The 18,129-nt window shown below is 40.6% G+C and overlaps 1 protein-coding gene across 9 annotated transcripts in view; it reads right to left on the reverse strand.

Annotated features, from left to right (window-relative positions):
• Positions 1 to 11,458, reverse strand: part of LARP1B (La ribonucleoprotein 1B) — a 129,202-nt gene extending 117,744 nt beyond the window's left edge. For 6 of the 9 annotated variants that reach the window (XM_043568704.1, XM_043568696.1, XM_043568689.1 and 3 more), the window contains exons 1-2: positions 10,323 to 11,458; positions 260 to 318 (exon numbers count right to left, since the gene is read on the reverse strand). In XM_043568704.1, coding sequence (XP_043424639.1) covers positions 260 to 318; positions 10,323 to 10,830 — 567 coding nt within the window. In that variant the 5' untranslated portion in view covers positions 10,831 to 11,458. Of the gene's footprint in view, positions 1 to 259; positions 319 to 1,048; positions 1,138 to 10,322 lie in introns of those variants that run through there. The other 3 variants (XM_043568722.1, XM_043568681.1, XM_043568712.1) reach the window with 3 other exon arrangements.
• Positions 11,459 to 18,129: the final 6,671 nt, after the last annotated feature.

The raw sequence follows: 18,129 nt of genomic DNA on the forward strand, positions 1-18,129 counted from the left end.
GAACACTGCAATAACAATGCTTGGGTCTTATCCAACTTCTAGCACTATTTAATGACACTGAGACTAGATTGATATATATAGGATAACAGAATAACAAACATATACAGGATTTGCACAAAGGCCACAATTCTCTAATATATTAGCTTTAACCTAACATCAATGATAAAACTAGAAGAAAAGTACATAATAATCTAAGAGTTTCTAACATACCAATTTTCAACATCAATATAGCTAAGAACTATTTCATGTAAAAACATACCTTGTTGGATTTCTTTGTCTTGAGTTTTCCTGCTTTTATAATTTTGGGGGAACTGAGCTCTAAAAAAAAATTTAAAAAAAATACACAGAATTGTTTTTACAATCACTTCGTTTGATATATTTAACAAAATAAGTATCATATCAAGTTCAGTAAGCCAGTGTTGTCATCATTTCCAACAAAATCCAAAGTTCTGATACTGAAACTCAACAAGAAATCAACTACAGTTCAAGAATAGATTCAAATTTGTTTTCAGTGTTCAAATCAAAAGAAATATCAAGGTTTACTTAACCTGAACTGATAGACCAATCCTTTCATGGAGGAAACATGAAAAAATTAGAAATATAACATGTTTTCATAAAGTAGTAACTTACTTCCCAAAGGGATACATTTTGCTATACAATGCATACATTGACATTCATCAAGAAGCATCTAGAAAATAAGTCAGAAGACTTCAAACTATTTGTGCTTGCAAACAAACAAGATTAGCAACCATAATAGGTTGTATGTAGACAAAGTCATAAAAAATAGAACAGGTCTCTGTAAAAGTTTGTATAAGATTATCATGGTACTGGGGCACCTGGGTGGCTGTCAGAGCAGACCCTGCTTGGGATTCTCTCCCTCCCTCTCTCTCTGCCCCTCCCCACTCACACACTCTCTCTCTCAAAGTAAACAAACAAACTTAAAAAAAAAAAAGACTGTCATGGTATCACCACTTGTCCCTATTTTGAATAAGACAGTGGTTGACAATGAAATAAATACATAAATAAAGAGAGATAGAGAAAGACTTACTCTCTAAATGAAGCTTTACAACTGTTTTTTAGTCTGGTTCGTTACTTAGCCAAGATGACCAGATGGCGTATCACCTAGCTAAACATGATCTAAAGTAAATATTGAAAAGTAGAATAAACTTGGTGTGCACAGAAAACACAATAATACAGCAAAACATGAATTCATAAAATCATAGCAATGACCAATTCATAGAATAAAATGAAGCAATCTTTCAGTTAAAACCCAGAAGCAGATTTTAAAAAGATACAGAGTACTTTTCAAAGGAAGAGAGATGAAGGATGAAGATATCGCAAGGGATGAAAATACAGGAATCTTGAATATTAAAGTAATTCTATTCCTAATGCAGAATAATGAGTACATAGTTACATGTATGTGCATGTATATACATATTTGTAAATGGGCATAAAGATAAAATATTTCATTAAGAAAAATTTAAAAAAATGAGGGCAGGAAAACAAAGAACAATATTTGCCTGAACGCTATCCAGAATTTGACTGGAGTAGGTTCTACATATACCATGTATTTTATGAAAGTTATACAATATCGGGGCAGTTGAGTGGCTCAGTCAGTTAAAATTCCAACTTTGGCTCAGGTCCCGATCTACAGTTTGTGAGTTCAAGCCCTGCATCAGGTTCTGCATTGACAATGTAGAGCCTGCTTAGGGATTCTCTCTCTCTGCCCCTCCTCAAATTGGGCGCACTCACGTGCGTACACTCTCGCTCAAACTCAAAAACATAAATAAAAGAAAGTTATACAGTATAGAACATTTGGGGGACTTTCCCTCAACAAAGTGGAAAAAAATGTCCCAAAATATTGCTATGTTAAGTAAATTAAGTGCCCGGAAGTTACAAAATAAAGCTTTATACAAAATATTTGATGTAAAGTAGTAAAGGACAGGCCACACAAGCAGGTTTCATTTAGTTTTACTATAAATCAATTAGATATTAATAATCACAAAATTAAGGTCAGAAATTAAAGATAAAAATTATTCTGGGGGTGCCTGGGTGGTTCAGTTGGTTAGGCATCCGACTTCAGCTCAGGTCATGATCTCACGGTTAGTGGATTCAAGCCCCAAGTTGGGCTCTGTGCCGACAGCTTAGAGCCTGGAGCCTGCTTCAGATTCTGTGTCTACCTCTCTCTCTGCCCTCCCCCAGCTCTCACTCTGTCTCTGTCTCTCAAAAATGAACGTTAAAAATAATTTTTTAAAATTATTCTGACTACATAAAAATAAACTTTTTAACTTTAATATTAAATGACACAAATTATTAACAAAATTTTTAAAAATACTTAAACATAACAGAGTTAATAATCTATTGATTTAAAAACCGGGGGGCCTGGGTGGCTCAGTCGGTTGAGCATCTGACTTCGGTTCAGGTCATGATCTCGTGCCCTGTGAGTTGGAGTCCCACATCGGGCTCTGTGCTGACAGCTCAGAACCTGGAGCCTGCTTGGGATTCTGTGTCTCCCTCTCTCTCTGCCCATCCCCCACTCATATTCTTGTCTCTTTCTTCCTCAAAAATAAACATTAAAAAATTTTTTTTTAATTTAACCATGTATAAATAAAAGTAAAACCCAGTACAGTTCCATACTCTACTCAGACATTGATTATAAGCTCTACTTAAAAGTAAGTTGGAAATATTTATTTCTTTGAACATTTAAAAAAAATTTTTTTTAATTTTTTTAACGTTCATTCATTTTTGAGACACAGAGAGAGACAGAGCATGAGCAGGGAAGGGGCAGAGAGAGAGGGAGACACAGAATCTGAAGCAGGCTGCAGGCTCTGAGCTGTCAGAACAGAGCCTGATGTGGGGCTCAAACTCACAAACTGCAAGATCATGACCTGACCCGAAGTCGGACACTCAACCGACTGAGCCACCCAGGCACCCCAGAACATTTAAAAAAATTTTAAGAGATTTTGATTTCAGCATATTCTTTTGGACTCAGAATTTTGAATTTTTGTTTAAATTTTAAGCTCTCAACTTTAATTCCTCCTCAGGAAATATAATGGGAAAGCTTACATTTAACCCTGGGGAATTAATAATGCTTACATTTTAATGTTGTACCTTTATGTACACATTGTAATTGGGATGTTTATGTACATGTTATCAATATAATAATTTAATCACAAAGTATCTGACAAACTATGTTAGCCACTCTGGAAAAGGAAACAGTGATTTCTTAACATTTGTTACTAAACGGTCCTTACGAATTAATTTACTTTTCCAAGAGGAAGACTTTCCCAGAACATTCCTGTTCCCAAGTCCTCCCATGGAAATAGTAAGTTTCCTGATTAATGAGTTTAGGAAAAAAAACAGAACCTACCAAATCAGCACCTTTCCTCTTTTTCCTTTAGGAACTAGCTGTCCACAAAAAGCAAGTATTGTAGGCTGCTTTTTAAATTTTTTTTTAAATTTATTTTAGAGAGAAAGAGAGAAAGATCACATGAAGGGGGAGAGAGGGAGGGAAAGGGAGACAGAATCCTAATCAGGCTCCTCGCTCAGAGCGCATCAGGGAAAGGGGGGTGGGGCCTCAATCCTATGACCCCAAGATCACCATCTGAGCAGAAACCAAGAGTCAAAAGCTTAACTGACTGAGCCACCCAGGTGCCCCTGTAGGTTGCTTTTTCGTCTGTCACCTTCACAGGGACAGACTCCCCAACACAGATAGAAGGAGGACCTGCAGTTGCAATGCAACCAACTGTGTGGACACATTTGTCTAATTCCAAGTTCAACATGAGGAAGTCCTTTGTGCTGCTCACTTAAACAACCTCATCAACCCAGACTTTTTAATTTGAAAGGATGATACTAAGCTGCTAAATAAATAATCTATGTGAAAGATGAACAGATGATTTTAAAAAGAAATACAGGGGGTTTAGGCAAAATACATGAAGTGGGTAGAGAGACAGTTTTCCAGTTATGGAATGAATAAATTACAGGAAAAGGCACAGTCTGATGGATACAGGCAATGACAACGTAACAGTGATGCAAAAGGACAGATGGCAGCTACACTTATGGTGAACACAGCATAACATATAAACTTGAAATCACTAGGTTGTACACCTGAAACTAATGTAATATCGTGTCAACTCTACTCAAAATATCATAATTAAAAATATATATGGGGCGCCTGGGTGGCTCAGGTCATGATCTCACTGTCCGTGGGCTCGAGCCCCATGTCAGGCTCCGTGCAGACCGCTCAGAGCCTGGAGCCTGCTTTGAATTCTGCGTCTCCCTCTCTCTCTGCCCCTCCCCCACTCATGCTCTGTCTCTCTCTCTCTCTCTCTCTCTCTCTCTGTCAAAAATAAACATTAAAAAGAATTTTTTTAATAAAATAAATATATATAAACGGCCAAATATGAAATGGCATTCAATTGCACTAATAAAGAAATGTAAAATAAAACACTTTTTACCTATCGTAATGACATGTGTAATCTATCACTTAAAACATGTATCTTTTAATAAAGCAATTCTATTTCTGGGAAATTACCTGGGAAACAAGACAAGGTACAATCATGTCTGTATGTTTACTGGTGAGTTCGCTGATATAATCATATTTAAGTAAACAACCTATATCTACATTCATTAACATGGTATAGTTATATTACAGTATATCTAAACAAAAGAATGTAAAAGTTTTAGAAACAAGATAAATCTATATGCATTAACATGGAAATAGTCCATCACGTCTTAAATATAATTTTATATACACATAGGGAGAACAGGTAAAACAAGCCTACAAAAGGCTATTTTTAACTAAAATGGAGGAAATTGCCCTTCACGTTTTTAGAGAAAACATAAGCAACCCTAGAAAATTAAAAAACAAATTTAAAACATATTTGTGCGTTTAAATTTGTACATAAAAATTTAAAATACATTTTTTCCCAAACAGATGAAACCTAACAAATTTAAACTACTAGTGTTTTCAAGTATATATTAACATACATGAATGGTGTATGATCTTCATATCTCCCATTTTTCAAATATCACTGGTGAGACACTATATCAGTGCAACTTTTTGAGTAATATTCCAGTACCTTTAAAATGTTATTCTTTAACTCTGGGAATCTATAAGCTAATAATTCTAAATTAATAAGGAAAACAATTCATTTTAAGAGCTTTAACACTAGAAACGAAAATTGCAACAGTATTACCCAGTCAGGTAAATGCAACATCTTTAATTGTTAACAGATACTTATTATTTATTATACTTCATTAGGACTAAAATCCCTTGTTATTCAAACTGATCTATCAGCATCACTGAATCAATTAGGAACTTATTAAAAATACAGAAATCTCAGGTCCTACAGAATCAGATCTGCATTTTAAAAAGACCCATGGTGGATTCCTGTGCACATTAAAATGAGAGTTGCTGGTATAATCTGTTCTTTAAAGGCAGACTATGGCTAACCCCATAAGAAAGATATTTTACACCATGACTGCACTTAATCATAATTTTAAAAGGTCAAAATTTGTTTCAAGATAATAAAATCCACAAATTGAGTACCATTTAAATGAAAGTCATCGTTATGGACAATATACAAACATCAAGAAGACACCCTTTGCCTCAAAGAACATTACAGACTAGAACTAGAGATAAAAACATGAATATGTAATCCTATTACAAGACACTTAGGGGTAATTTCTGTAAGAAAGCTGTGGACTATTAAGGAGAGTAGCTCAGTGAGACCAAGGAAGACTACATACCAAGGAGTCAGCATATGAACTTGTTTTTCAAGGATAAACAGAATTAAAACAGGGTGGGGGGTGCGCTAAATGGGTGATGGGTATTAAGGAAGGCGCTTGTTATGATGAGCACGGGGTGTTATATGTAAGTGATCAATCACTAATTCTACTTCTAAAACCAATATTACACTGTATGTTAACCAGAATTTAAATAAAAATTGGGGGGGAAAAGAATTAAAGAGATTGAGGATGAGCAAATAGGGCCTTCACCCAAAACACAGGGTACAAAGAAGAGAACATGAACAAAAAGCTAGAATGGTAGGATAAGACCAGATACATTATAGGCTCCCTCCCCATTTAAGTACTCTCTTCTTATGTTAACAACCAATAGAGAGATGTGTAGGATATTTAAGTAGTTTGCAGGGGCAGGGAGTGTAACATAATAGGGATAATTTTAGAGTTGCCTGGGTGGCTCAGTCAGTCAAGAGCCCAGAGTCCCAATCCTGGACACCTGGGTGATTCGGTCAGTCAAGCATCCAACTCTTGCTTTTGGCTCAGGTCATGATCTTATGGTTCATGGGTTCGAGCCCCAGCATCCAGCTCTGCCCTGACAGTCCAGAGTCTGCTTGGGATTCTCTCTCCTCTTCTCTCTCTGCCCCTCCCCCACTCATGCTCTCTGAGTCTATCTGAAAATAAATAAACAAACTTAAAAACTTTACTCACTTTTCATGACTATAATCATTAGCAAAGTTTTAATTAAGAAAATGCACTGGGGCACCTTGGTGGCTCAGTCGGTTAAGCATCCGACTTCAGCCCAGGTCATGATCTCGTGGTTGGTGAGTTCAAGACCCGCTTTGGGCTCTGTGCTGACAGCTCAGAGCCTGGAGCCTGCTTGGGATTCTGTGTCTCCCTCTCTCTCTGCCCCTCCCTAGCTTGCTCGCACTCTCTCTCTCTCTCTCTCTGTTAGAAATAAACTTAAAAGAAAAGAAAGAAAGAAAGAAAATGCACTGTTACCAACATTACACTAATTTTAAGGGAAAATTGTAGTAAAATGCCATTTTACTACAGTAAATCTTTTAAAAAACATTTTTAAAACTATTTAATTCTCATATTCTAAAAGTGGGACTATCAATTTGTAGTCACTTTAGAGAGCAACTTGTCAACAAATATCTTGTTACCTAACAATTCCAGTTCTCATCATCTATCCTACAGAAAGTCAGACATGTATACCAGAAATATGTATAAAAATGTCGTTTAAGGGCATTCAACTCTTGATTTCGGCTCAGGTCATGATCCCAGGATCATGGGATTGAGTCAGTGGAGCTGGGTATGGAAGGGGGGGGCAAGTTCAGTCATGGCTGAGCCTCTCTCTCTCTCTCTCTCTCTCTCTCTCTTTCTCTCCCTCCCCCAGCTCAAGCTCTCCTTCTAAAAAAATAAAATTAAAATAAATAAAATAAAAATGCTGTTTGAAACAACCAAGATGTCAACCAATAGGTAAATGGCTAAATGAACTATATCAATTATATTTATGGGCTCCTTGCCAGCAATTTTTAAAATTTAATTTTAAAAACTCACTTATTGTATAGTTACCTTTTTGGGGGGGTGGGGGGGTAGGCTCCATGCTCAACGTGGGGCCTGAACTCACAACCCTAAGATCTACGGACTGAGCCAGCCAGGCGCCTCCCCGCCCATGCCTGGTTGGTGGTCTCAACCAATACTTTAAATGAAAAATGGATGATGATATGATGTTTTAAAAACATACACAAAACACTATATTTAGAAGGAACTGCATGGAAAGGTCTGAATATCAGTAAACAGGATATGTAAGGAGACATCAAAAGTTCTGTTTTTTATAAGGAGGCTGTGTTTATGTATCATTCATATAACTTACTTAAAATGTTATTAGAGTAATAATAAGCTTATTTGAAGTTTCTAGGAAGCAGACATTAAGAGAAAGGACAGTTGATGAGGTCAGAGAAGAATAAGGATAAAAAAGATGGACAAATCAGTATTTTTATATACCATGTTTTCGTTGAGTAAAAGAACTGCAATTATATTAGAAAGCTGATTTTTGATATGCAAAATACAGTGATAGCAGCAGGTAAGAGATTAATAAAACCCACATTGTAATTTTAATAAAGGTCTCCAAAAGAAACCAATTACTTTAAAAAAGGAAACAATTACTTTAAACAAGAATTGGAGACAATTCTTTCTCGGGTCTGCTTACTGAATTCAAGACTGCAATGACACTATTCTAGGTGTCTCAGGTGGGCCAGGCTTTGGTTGAAAAGGCCTCACCTAGATTAAGAGAAATAGCAATACACAGGCCAAAATCATCCTACAAGTGGAATAAAGTGCCTCACAAAGGCTGAAGAAGCAAGAATGATTCACTTGCAGTTTCAACAGAGAAAATTCATGATTATCATGAATAATAATCATGATAATCCCCTTCATTTCCTATAATGTTTCTATCCCTGATGATAAACTTTCCGGCAAAATTTTGTGGATGGAATTCCTGTACCTCATTAAGAGGGTAACAGTAAATCCAGGTTTGGCCAGGACAAGCATGGTTTAAGTCTGTTATTCCAGCATAATTAATATCCTTCTCTTTCCCTCTCTACAGTATCCTGGTTTGTAGGATAAATTACACAGGCTCCCTACCAATAGATTATCCCTAGTTTGCACCTACTCTAAACCTTAAAGGTCCTCTGCTATTTTATTGTTCTTTAAGTTGCAAATATGCTTAGGAAAATGGGAAGCCAAGGCACCCGGATTATAGATGACACTCTTATATTAACTGGAAGAGATGAATACATTCATTTCATTCATTTACAATGCCCAGTAAAATCGCCAGAAGTAGAACCCAAGTCTCTCAAAACAGTGCAATCTTTCTACACCATAATCTTTACACTATGACTACAAACAGAAGTTGTGGTAGAACAGCTTAGAGTCAGTATTGGGAAGTTTATAAAATTACTGCTCCAAATAGTAAAGAATAGTATTCCTGTAGGCACAGGATTCCAAGAATAGGAAGAGTTGCCTACAGGGAGACATCAGCAAAATCAAAATTGCCATGAACCACAACATACCTCAAGCATTACCTTGTTCTTAACCTCCAATAAAGATTAAGATCCCCAATGAAGGCACCTGAAGTTAATTAAACTCTTAAATAGTTTTCAAAAGGACATTTCCAATTAAAATTCCTAAGTCTTACCTTAAAAGTTTAAAAACCTGTCAAAATAATTTACAACCAAAAGACAGTTCATTTTTTGGTTAATTCACTGAATATAAATTACAATTACAAGTCTAGAAGTAGCGAGGTTGAACAGTCCATTAAGATTCATTAAGGCTTTCTTTCCCTTCGCTAAATGTATGGGCATTATGCTTTAAGATTTGTTTCCTTCAGTTAGTGATAGTGAATAAATAGATCTTTACAGCTAGAAGAGAATGATGGTAATATTAAATTTAGAGCAAATTTTTAAGTAGTTTTTTCTGCAAGTGTCAAAATTTATGAAGAATGAGGAGTATTACCATGCAAAGGCTAAAAAAAAAAATCAATTAACATCTCACTCTATTGGACTTCCTCTGAAGAAATGTTTATACCTGCAATATAAATGTAATTAAAACATTTTAATTACCTTATAATTATGCCATATTCTTGAACTCACCTGATTCTCACAACCCTGTAAACACACTCACATTTTCCCCATTGTATTGTTAACCTTTAATTTTAAGAAAAAGTGAAGATTTCCCAGTAAACAGCTGTAATTTCTATATTAAAAGTTCTATTGATTTACTAAGACTTAATTTACAAAATAAAACTAGGAGACACTGCTCTTTGTGTTGTTTTATTTTTTCCACTTAAACTTTAAAAAAAAAAAAAAAACTACAACCAAAATAAAGCACCTAGGGCCCTACTGTACTGATCAGCTTTCAAATGCTGAGGCTTAATGTAACCTCCTCTGAAGAGGAGGGCTGCCAACCGAAGACTCCCATTTACCTAACATGCAACCCACTCTCATGTCAACTGTCCTATTCAATTATTTCCCACCACAATTTTGTTGGCAATTACTGTATAGTCTCATACTTAATATCACTACTTCTTGTTTTGCAAACGGAGATTTTCAGCTTATCAATTATTTCGCAATGAAAAAAACTACAATGGCGCTTCCACTGCTTATAAATAAATCCCCTGGCTCTGACTTGCTTCACCCCTTTTTTTTTTTTTTTACAAGTCCAAAAGTCCACCAAAACTTTCCTATAGGATCAACTGCATTATCTACCTAGTTTCCCCAACTCACTAACACGTGGGGGGGAGGGGGCAAACTCAATCGAGGCCGCGCCAGGAGGGCGGCTCAGCTACTTTACTCCCGCTGTGCCCCCACCAGTCAAGGAGAAGCTGAGGTCCCACCTCTTCCTGCCGCTCCCTTCCCAGATGTCCATTTATGTAAATAGGCAAAGTGAATGACACCTTGGAACGAAATACCTCCGACTGACAGCGAAAGGAGGCCTGCCCTTCCCCCAGTCCTTCAACAGCCAAAGAAATCATCCCTGCACACACCATCCCAGCGCCCACCGCAAAAACCACAGACCTGCCTCCAGGGTTTCCAGTGGGGACGGCGGCAGTCCCGTCCCGGCAGTGGACAGGTGCTGAGGAGGCTTTTTGGTCCAGGGGTTCTCCTTAGGCGGCGGCGGCGGCGGCGGCGGCTGCAGCTTTTCCTCAGGGCCGGCCGCCGCCTCAATCTCCAGGACGTCCTCGGCCGGCAGGTCCCTCGGCAAGGGTGGCGGGGGTTCCCCACCGAAGGGGCCCCCGGGCCCGCGCGCCTTGTGCGCCAGGTGCAGCGCCAGGGGTCTCACGGGCACGGCCGCCTGGGGCACGCTGTACCCCAGCACCAGCGCCGGCGACGGCTCTCCCCGAGCCCCCGCGCTGATGGCTGTCGCGGCCCTCTCTTCACTCGCCGCCTCCTTGCCCTCCCGTTCGGGCGGGGACAGCTGCTCGGCCTGCCGACTCGCCGCTACCAACAGCGACTCCTTCTCAGCAGTCACCGTGGGTGGCTCCTCCCCAGAGTGAGCGCCGGGCACCGGGGCGCGAGCAGACATCGTCCCTTTGCCCCAGCCACCCCAGCCAGGGGGAGCCCGGGGCCAGGGAGCCCGACTGCCCGTCTTTCCGCCGGGGAACCGACTGGCTCCGGCCTGGGGCAGAAAACCCGAGAACCCGGCCGCCACCGCCGCCCGTGTCGGCCGACGCCGTACAAGCGCCCGGCGTGCCGCCGCCCCTCCCCGCGCGGAACGGAGCGCTAACCGCCCGCCGGCCCAGTTCGCCTCAGAGGCACACGCCCCGAGCCAGCCAACAAGCGCCAGGCGCCGCAGCCGGGAGCCGCGAGCCTTCACCTGGCGTGGGCAGCGGTGGACGCGCTACAAGCAGGGGTGGAGGACCTCTAGCGGAGTCAAGGAGGCGCGTGCCCCTAGAGCCGGTAACTGCACAAGGGGGCGGAGGCGGGGGCGTGAAGGGGGCGGTCCCAGAGGGCAGAGAGGGGGCGGGGCCTCCCGAAGGAGCGTGACGTGGCTACTCACCGGTTCCTGCCCTCGCAAGGCGGCTGCCCGCGGTGGTTGACGGACTAGCCGGTCCGGGTAACGCCCGGCCTAAGGGCCGGCCCCGCCCCAGCGGCCAGCCGAGGGGAGGGAAGGCAAACTGGACGATTCTTCTGCACGCGGGCTACCGCAGCCCCGACTGTGGGCGCAGGGGCGGGGCGCGCACAGGGCCTCTGTGACTCGCGGCGCCCTGGCGCCGCCCTCTGCAGAGTGCGGGCGAGGGGCGGGGCGGGCTACGCACGTGGCGCCGGAGGGTGGGGGGGCGGGGCGGTCGCTTGTGCCCCAGGCCCTGACGGAGAATTGAACCGAGGCGGGAGAGGATGGTAGGTAGTCTCCGCCACCTACCCTGGGGTGATTTTCTTGCGGACCGGGGTCCCGGACTCTGCGTTAGACCCTTCGCCCCGTGAAAGTTTCCCCCTGAGGATTTGGGGCGCTGCGATCCCTTTTAATCCCGAGCCACGTCCAGAATGGAAATTGTGTAATTTGTAGGTAACTGTTTATGAAACCTTTGCCCAGGGAGTCGGTTTAGTGCACTTCCCCACCCTTATTTCCAACCCTCGAACTGAAATACATTTAAAATGTTCTTGAGGAAAACAAATGGTTACTATTTCGCCGGCTTTTTGTTGTTGTTACAAGTTCCTTTGATTTGTAGAGATAACACTTGTTTACAAAGTAACCATGTTTCCTAATATTTTTTCCTGGAATGGACATATTTTAAAAGGTACAAATATGTATTGATTAAATCCAATTAAGAGCTTTCTACTTGGCAGTCACATTCAGTGAATGATGATACTGGTTTCATAGGCATGTATTTATAAGTTAATGTTTATGTTCCTGTGCAAGGTCGCTGAAAATGGGTTTGACCCAGTGAAAATTTTTTCACCAAAGAACACCCCTCCCTCAAAAAAACAAAAAAACAAAAAAAAAAAAAACTGTACCTGGCCATTTGTATGCACTTTGGCAATGGGTCCCTCCTAGCTTCCTTGAGAGCTGACAAGCTAGGCAGAAAGCTTGTACGGGACTCCTTTCCCAGGGGGTCTCCCTTCAGTCACATTAATTTCCAATTTATCTGACCCTGAGCAACCTTCAGGACCCATTACCAGTTGAATAAGGATTGTACTTATATTTCCAAGGAGGCCCCATCTTCACTAGCTACATTATTGGTAAAGCCTTGTTTTGTTAACTATCAACTAGCTGCTCTTCCTGTTAGAATCAGCCTTTTGGAGTCCTGCCAGGTAATACTTGGCTTTGTTTACAAAAGGTCAGCAACAAGTTCACACTGGAAGTGACTGAGAGAACACATTCTATTTTACTATCTGTTTCAATACAGGTGGATTGAAGACTGATTCTGTTGAGGAAAAGGTTATGTGGAATGGTGTCTGAAGTTAGATTCATATGGGCTACCTAACCATGGTTGGTAGTTTTGTTTGCTGCTGTTTTGTTTTTGTTTTGTTTTGTTTTGTTTTTAAGTGAATTATAAAGGTGCTTTATTGAAGAAACACAGGAGGACTTTTTTGGAACTAGATTGTGGTTGCAGGAAGAGAAGAACTGGAGGGTAAATGTGTACTCAAAAGGTCTCTAAAGATTCAGTAGTTGGTGTTTCAGATCTTCACTGTAATACAGTGCCACTAATGTCAGTGAAGGGAGTTGTCAATTTGTTGTCCCTCTTTTAAACACATATTAATAACTCCTATTTCCACATAGCTGCCTCTTGGAAACAACTTTACCTGTCTTCTATTTGCCTCTCCACCCTTTGCCTCCTTTTGTGCCAGGCAGAGCTGATCTGTCCAGATTGCACTAATGAATTCCCTCACAGTCCTTGGTATCTCGATGGGTTCAGGGAGTAGGAAGTATATGCAAGAGATTGGAGGCCAGAAGATAGTGGGGTCGTAGTCCATATTCCCCAGGCTGGTCAATTCCATATTCACCAAGGGTTAACTGCACTCTCTCTATTCAGTTATCTTTCCAGTTCTTTCCTTTGTCCCTTCAAGCCTATTAATAACTGGTAGTCCTTGGGGCACTGCATTATCTCTCATTGGTTTCCCTGACTCTTATGCTGTACCTCTGTAAGTCATCCTTTTAATAACTCTATTCAAATTATGCAGTTTAACCTTTCCATCTGATTATTTTTTAAGATTTTATTTTTAAGTAATCTCTGCACCCAACATGGGACTCAAACTTACAACCCCGAAATCAAGAGTTGCACACTCCACCAAACCAGCCAGGTACCTCCATCTGATTTTTTTTTTTTTTTAATGTTTACTTTGTGAGAGAGATAGTGCATGCATGCAACCTAGGGGTTGGGGCTGGGGGCAGAGAGAGAGGAAGACAGAGAATCCCAAGCAGGCTCCACACTGTCAGCACAGAGCCCGATGGGGAGTTGGATTCTATTAACCATGAGATCATGACCAGAACCGAAATCAAGAGTCAAACACAACTGACAGCCACCCAGGTGCCCCATCATCTGATTTTTTTTTTAAGTTTATTAATTTTGAGAGAGAAAGAGCACAGGAGGGGCAGAGAGAGGGAGAGAGAGAGAGAGAGAGAGAGAGAGAGAGAGAGAGAATCCCAAACAGGCTCCTTACTGTCACTGCAGAGCCTAATGTGGAGCTCTGTCCCATGAACCATGAGATCATGACCCGAGTCAAAATCAAAAGTCGAGGGGCGCCTGGGTGGCTCAGTCGGTTGGGCGGCCGACTTCGGCTCAGGTCATGATCTCACGGTCCGTGAGTTCGAGCCCCGCATCGGGCTCTGTGCTGACAGCTCGGAGCCTGGAGCCTGTTTCAGATTCTGTGTCTCCCTCTCTCTGACCCTCCCCCATTAATGCTCTGTCTCTCTCTGTCTCAAAAATAAATAAACGTTAAAAAAAAATTTAAAAAAAAAAAAAAAATCAAAAGTCGAATGTTTAACCTACTGACCTAACCAGGCGGCTCCCATCTGATTTTGATGGGACCTTGACTGACCCAATTTGTCTTTGCTGAAATTCCGTTATGTTAAGTCATTTGGCCTCTGCTGCTAATTGCCAGATTCATCTGCTGCTTCTTAGTTGAAAATCAAGGAAGAAAGATTGGCTCAATTAATTTTTTGTAGCCAAATTATTATCCATTCTGTGGAGTATTTTCTCGTGAGTAGAGTCCCCATTTAGCCTGGAGGAACAAAGCTGTTTGGTTCAAAGCACTGCCATCAAGGCAATTAAGGTGGGAGAGCCAGTTAGTAAGAACGTGAAAGACGTACATATTTTAACCAAGTTGAAGTATCTTTTCCCTACTTTAGTGAATGGCACCACCTTCCAGTCTATATAATCTAGGAGTTATCCTTTAACCTCTCCTTTCCCTCACTCTCCATAATTCACTAGTTTACAAATATTTCTCAAGCTTCTGCCAGGCAGTGTGCTAGGCACTCACCAAGACCAGTACCTCCTAAATGTCAAGTTCTGCTTTCTCCACTGTCACCATCCTACTCCAAGATGCCACCATGCTTATATGATACGTCATACCCTCTTAACTGGCCTCTCTGCCTTCACTTAGACCTAACTGATAAAATTGTTGTAAAGGTTGCATGAGCTACCTTGTAAAGTGCTTACCATGTAAAGCTACATGTAAAGTGCTTACCAAAAAACCTTGGCTCAATGATACTATTTTTTTTTTAACGTTTATTTATTTTTGAGACAGAGAGAGACAGAGCATGAACGGGGGAGGGGCAGAGAGAGAGGGAGACACAGAATCGGAAGCAGGCTCCAGGCTCTGAGCCATCAGCCCAGAGCCCCGTGCCGGGCTCGAACTCACGGACCGTGAGATCGTGACCTGAGCTGAAGTTGGACGCTTAACCGACTGGGCCACCCCGGCGCCCCAATACTACCTATTTTTATTGCTTTTAAAGCCAGACTTAATCAGGATAAATGACCCTAATTTTACCCAACTACTGAGATTAGAAGCCCTATTTATTTATGTATGTATGTATTTATTTATTTATTTTTCTGGTGGAAAACTGGAATCAAGAGCAGGTTATAGGGTTATCTTTTCAAAGAAGGGAGACTGGTTCTCTGGGCCCTCATAAGTTATGAAACACCTAAAGTAATTATCCTTATACAAACTTGATGATCCCATTGTTCAAATGAGCCTTTAAAAGATGATTCTTGTTTTTCCTGTTTAGACTATGCTTATGTATTGTCAGATGACTGAATCCACTCTTTCTCCCCCTCCCCCTGGTGCCTTAGGAAATTAAAATCCCATGAGAACATCAAGATCTTTATTATTATTACCAGTGCAATTTAGGTTCAAGCTGGTAAAAACACAATGTACAAATAGCTGTAGTGTATGCTAGAGAAGTTTCAAAGAATGCATTAGATATAAATTATTTCAAAGTCAGGAAGTCCAAGGAGAAGATAAAACTTGTGAGAAGTGAGATGATTCATTTTCAGAAATACTTATTTAGTGCTGTGCTGTCTAGTTAACAATAGATTTACAACCTATTGGAAATATGTATAAACTTACTCCCCCTCCACAATGGAGTCCCAAACCCTTAGACACTTCACTTCCTGGTTCTTCTTCCCCTCTCCATTTCACAGCCTAATTTTTCTCGGGCTTTGCAGTGAGTAAGCGCTAAAGAACTGAAGTCTCTGCATCACCTCAAGGAATGTACATTTGTTCCAATCAGACTATTTTTTGCCTTATATGGGCATAGGCGACTTCCCCATAAAGCTGTAACCTCTTAGTACTCAGCCAATGAGGAATCGAGGGGGGGTATTTCACACTAGGAGATAAATTGCCTGCTGTAACTGCCCCAAGTATGCCTGTCCATCAGACATATGCTCTTGCAAGAACATTGATTAAAGCTTCATTTCACTGTGCTCCCAGTGTCTGTGCCCGGCCTTTGATTGGGTCAGTGGGATTGTTTCTCACAAAACTGAACCCAGAGATTTTTTTTAACTTCTTATAAAATAGCCACTTTTGAAAAGACTGATTTTTTAGCAAGATGTACTGAGCCATCCTTACTTTCAACTCATAGAGCTTTGAGCCCTGTTTATCGGAATAATAGCTTTCCTTATGAGCTGAATGCTCAGATAAATATTGCATACTTCCAATTATCTTTAACCTTCAAGGCAGGATCAATGCTAATGTATGTTTGAAAGGCTTTGCACCCTTTTTTCAGTAAATAAATATCAATCCTAGGCACAGCATAAAAGCACCTTTAGAAATTTTTACTCTATTATACAAACAGGTAAAAACACTGTGCTTGCTATGCAAAAATAGGTTCAAAACAAATCTAGGGTACTTTTCAACCAGATTGTTGTTCCAAACTGGATGCTCTCTTTACTTTTTAGGTATGTTTTAATAGACTAGTTTAATACAAATAGGAACTCTAAATAAAGTTTAAGTGTCTAGGGGCTCCTGGGTGGCTCAGTCAGTTGAGCATCTGACTTCAGTTCAGGTCATGATCTCAGGGTTCATGAGTTTGAGCCCTGCATCGGGCTCTGTGATGACAGCTCAGAGCCTGGAGCCTACTTTGGGTTCTGTCTCCCTCTCTCTGCCCCTCCCCCACTCTCAAAAATAAAACAATAAAAACAATAAAAACATTAAAAAAAAAAAAAGAACTCTCAGCCAGGGGCGCTTGGGTGGCTCAGTCTGTTAAGCGCCTGACTTCGGCTCAGATCATGATCTCACGGGTTTGTCAGCCCCACATCCCGCTTCACATCATCTCTCCACCTCTCTCTGCTCCTCATCTACCACACATATTCTCTCTCTCCCTCTCAAAAATAAACAAACATTTAAAAAAAAAGAACTCTCAGCCAATAATAGCTAAGATTGATACTGAAAACTGTCTTTCCTATCATACTATTTAGTCTTCTTTCTTTTATAATAACTTGCAATAAGACAAATAATAGGAAGTAATATTTAATCTTTTTTAAAAAGACTAAAACTATAAGCTCAAGATAATATAACTTTTTCTCTTCCAATTTTCAAATAACAGGACTTTCAAACAATAGGGTTAGTAATCTGTCTGAATTCTTTCTACTATCTAATTATATTTAATATTTGTATAGCGTCCTAAATACTAGTGCAACAAAGATGAAACCTTGTTTTTTTTTTAACGTTTATTTTTGAGAGACAGAGACAGTGTGCTCAGGGGAGGGGCAGAGAAAGAGGGAGACACAGAATCTGAAGCAGGTTCCAAGCTCTGAGCTGTCAGCACAGAGCCTGACGCAGGGCTTGAACCTGTGAACCGTGAGATCATGACCTGAGCCAAAGTCAGACACTTAACCGACTAAGCTACCCAGGTGCCCCCAAAAGGCAAGATCTTTAAATTCAAGTTTGGATGAACTTCAGTGGTTGACATCAGAAAATATAAGCTTTGTAGAGAAATTAGGAAAATTTCTTATCAGTTTTTTAATACTTATGGTTTATTTTAATCAATTCAATAAATATTCACTGAAAGCTTACTGTAGTTCAGTAACTAGGCTAGACCCTGGGGATATACTAGTGAACTGGTCAGTTCCAGAACTTACACAGAGATGTTGAATGCATTGTGCAGTGGCTTTCATACCTCATGAATTGATATGTACAATTAAATCAGAAGTTTCACAAACCACTACTTATCTTTACTAAGTGAACACACTCTTATGTGATCTATTCTCTTCCATTTCACTTTTTTTAAAAAGCACAAAATTAATTAATTTCATGGTATAGGTACAGATCATAATGTACAGTTTGAAAAATGACAGTGGCACAGTGATTAAACTGAAACTAGATTATCTGGGTTCAAATGATAGCTCTGCCACTTCCTAACAGTAAAACGGCAAATTACTTA

This window comes from Prionailurus bengalensis, chromosome B1 (assembly GCF_016509475.1).
Source record: "Prionailurus bengalensis isolate Pbe53 chromosome B1, Fcat_Pben_1.1_paternal_pri, whole genome shotgun sequence".
NCBI classification, from domain to species: Eukaryota; Metazoa; Chordata; class Mammalia; order Carnivora; family Felidae; genus Prionailurus; species Prionailurus bengalensis.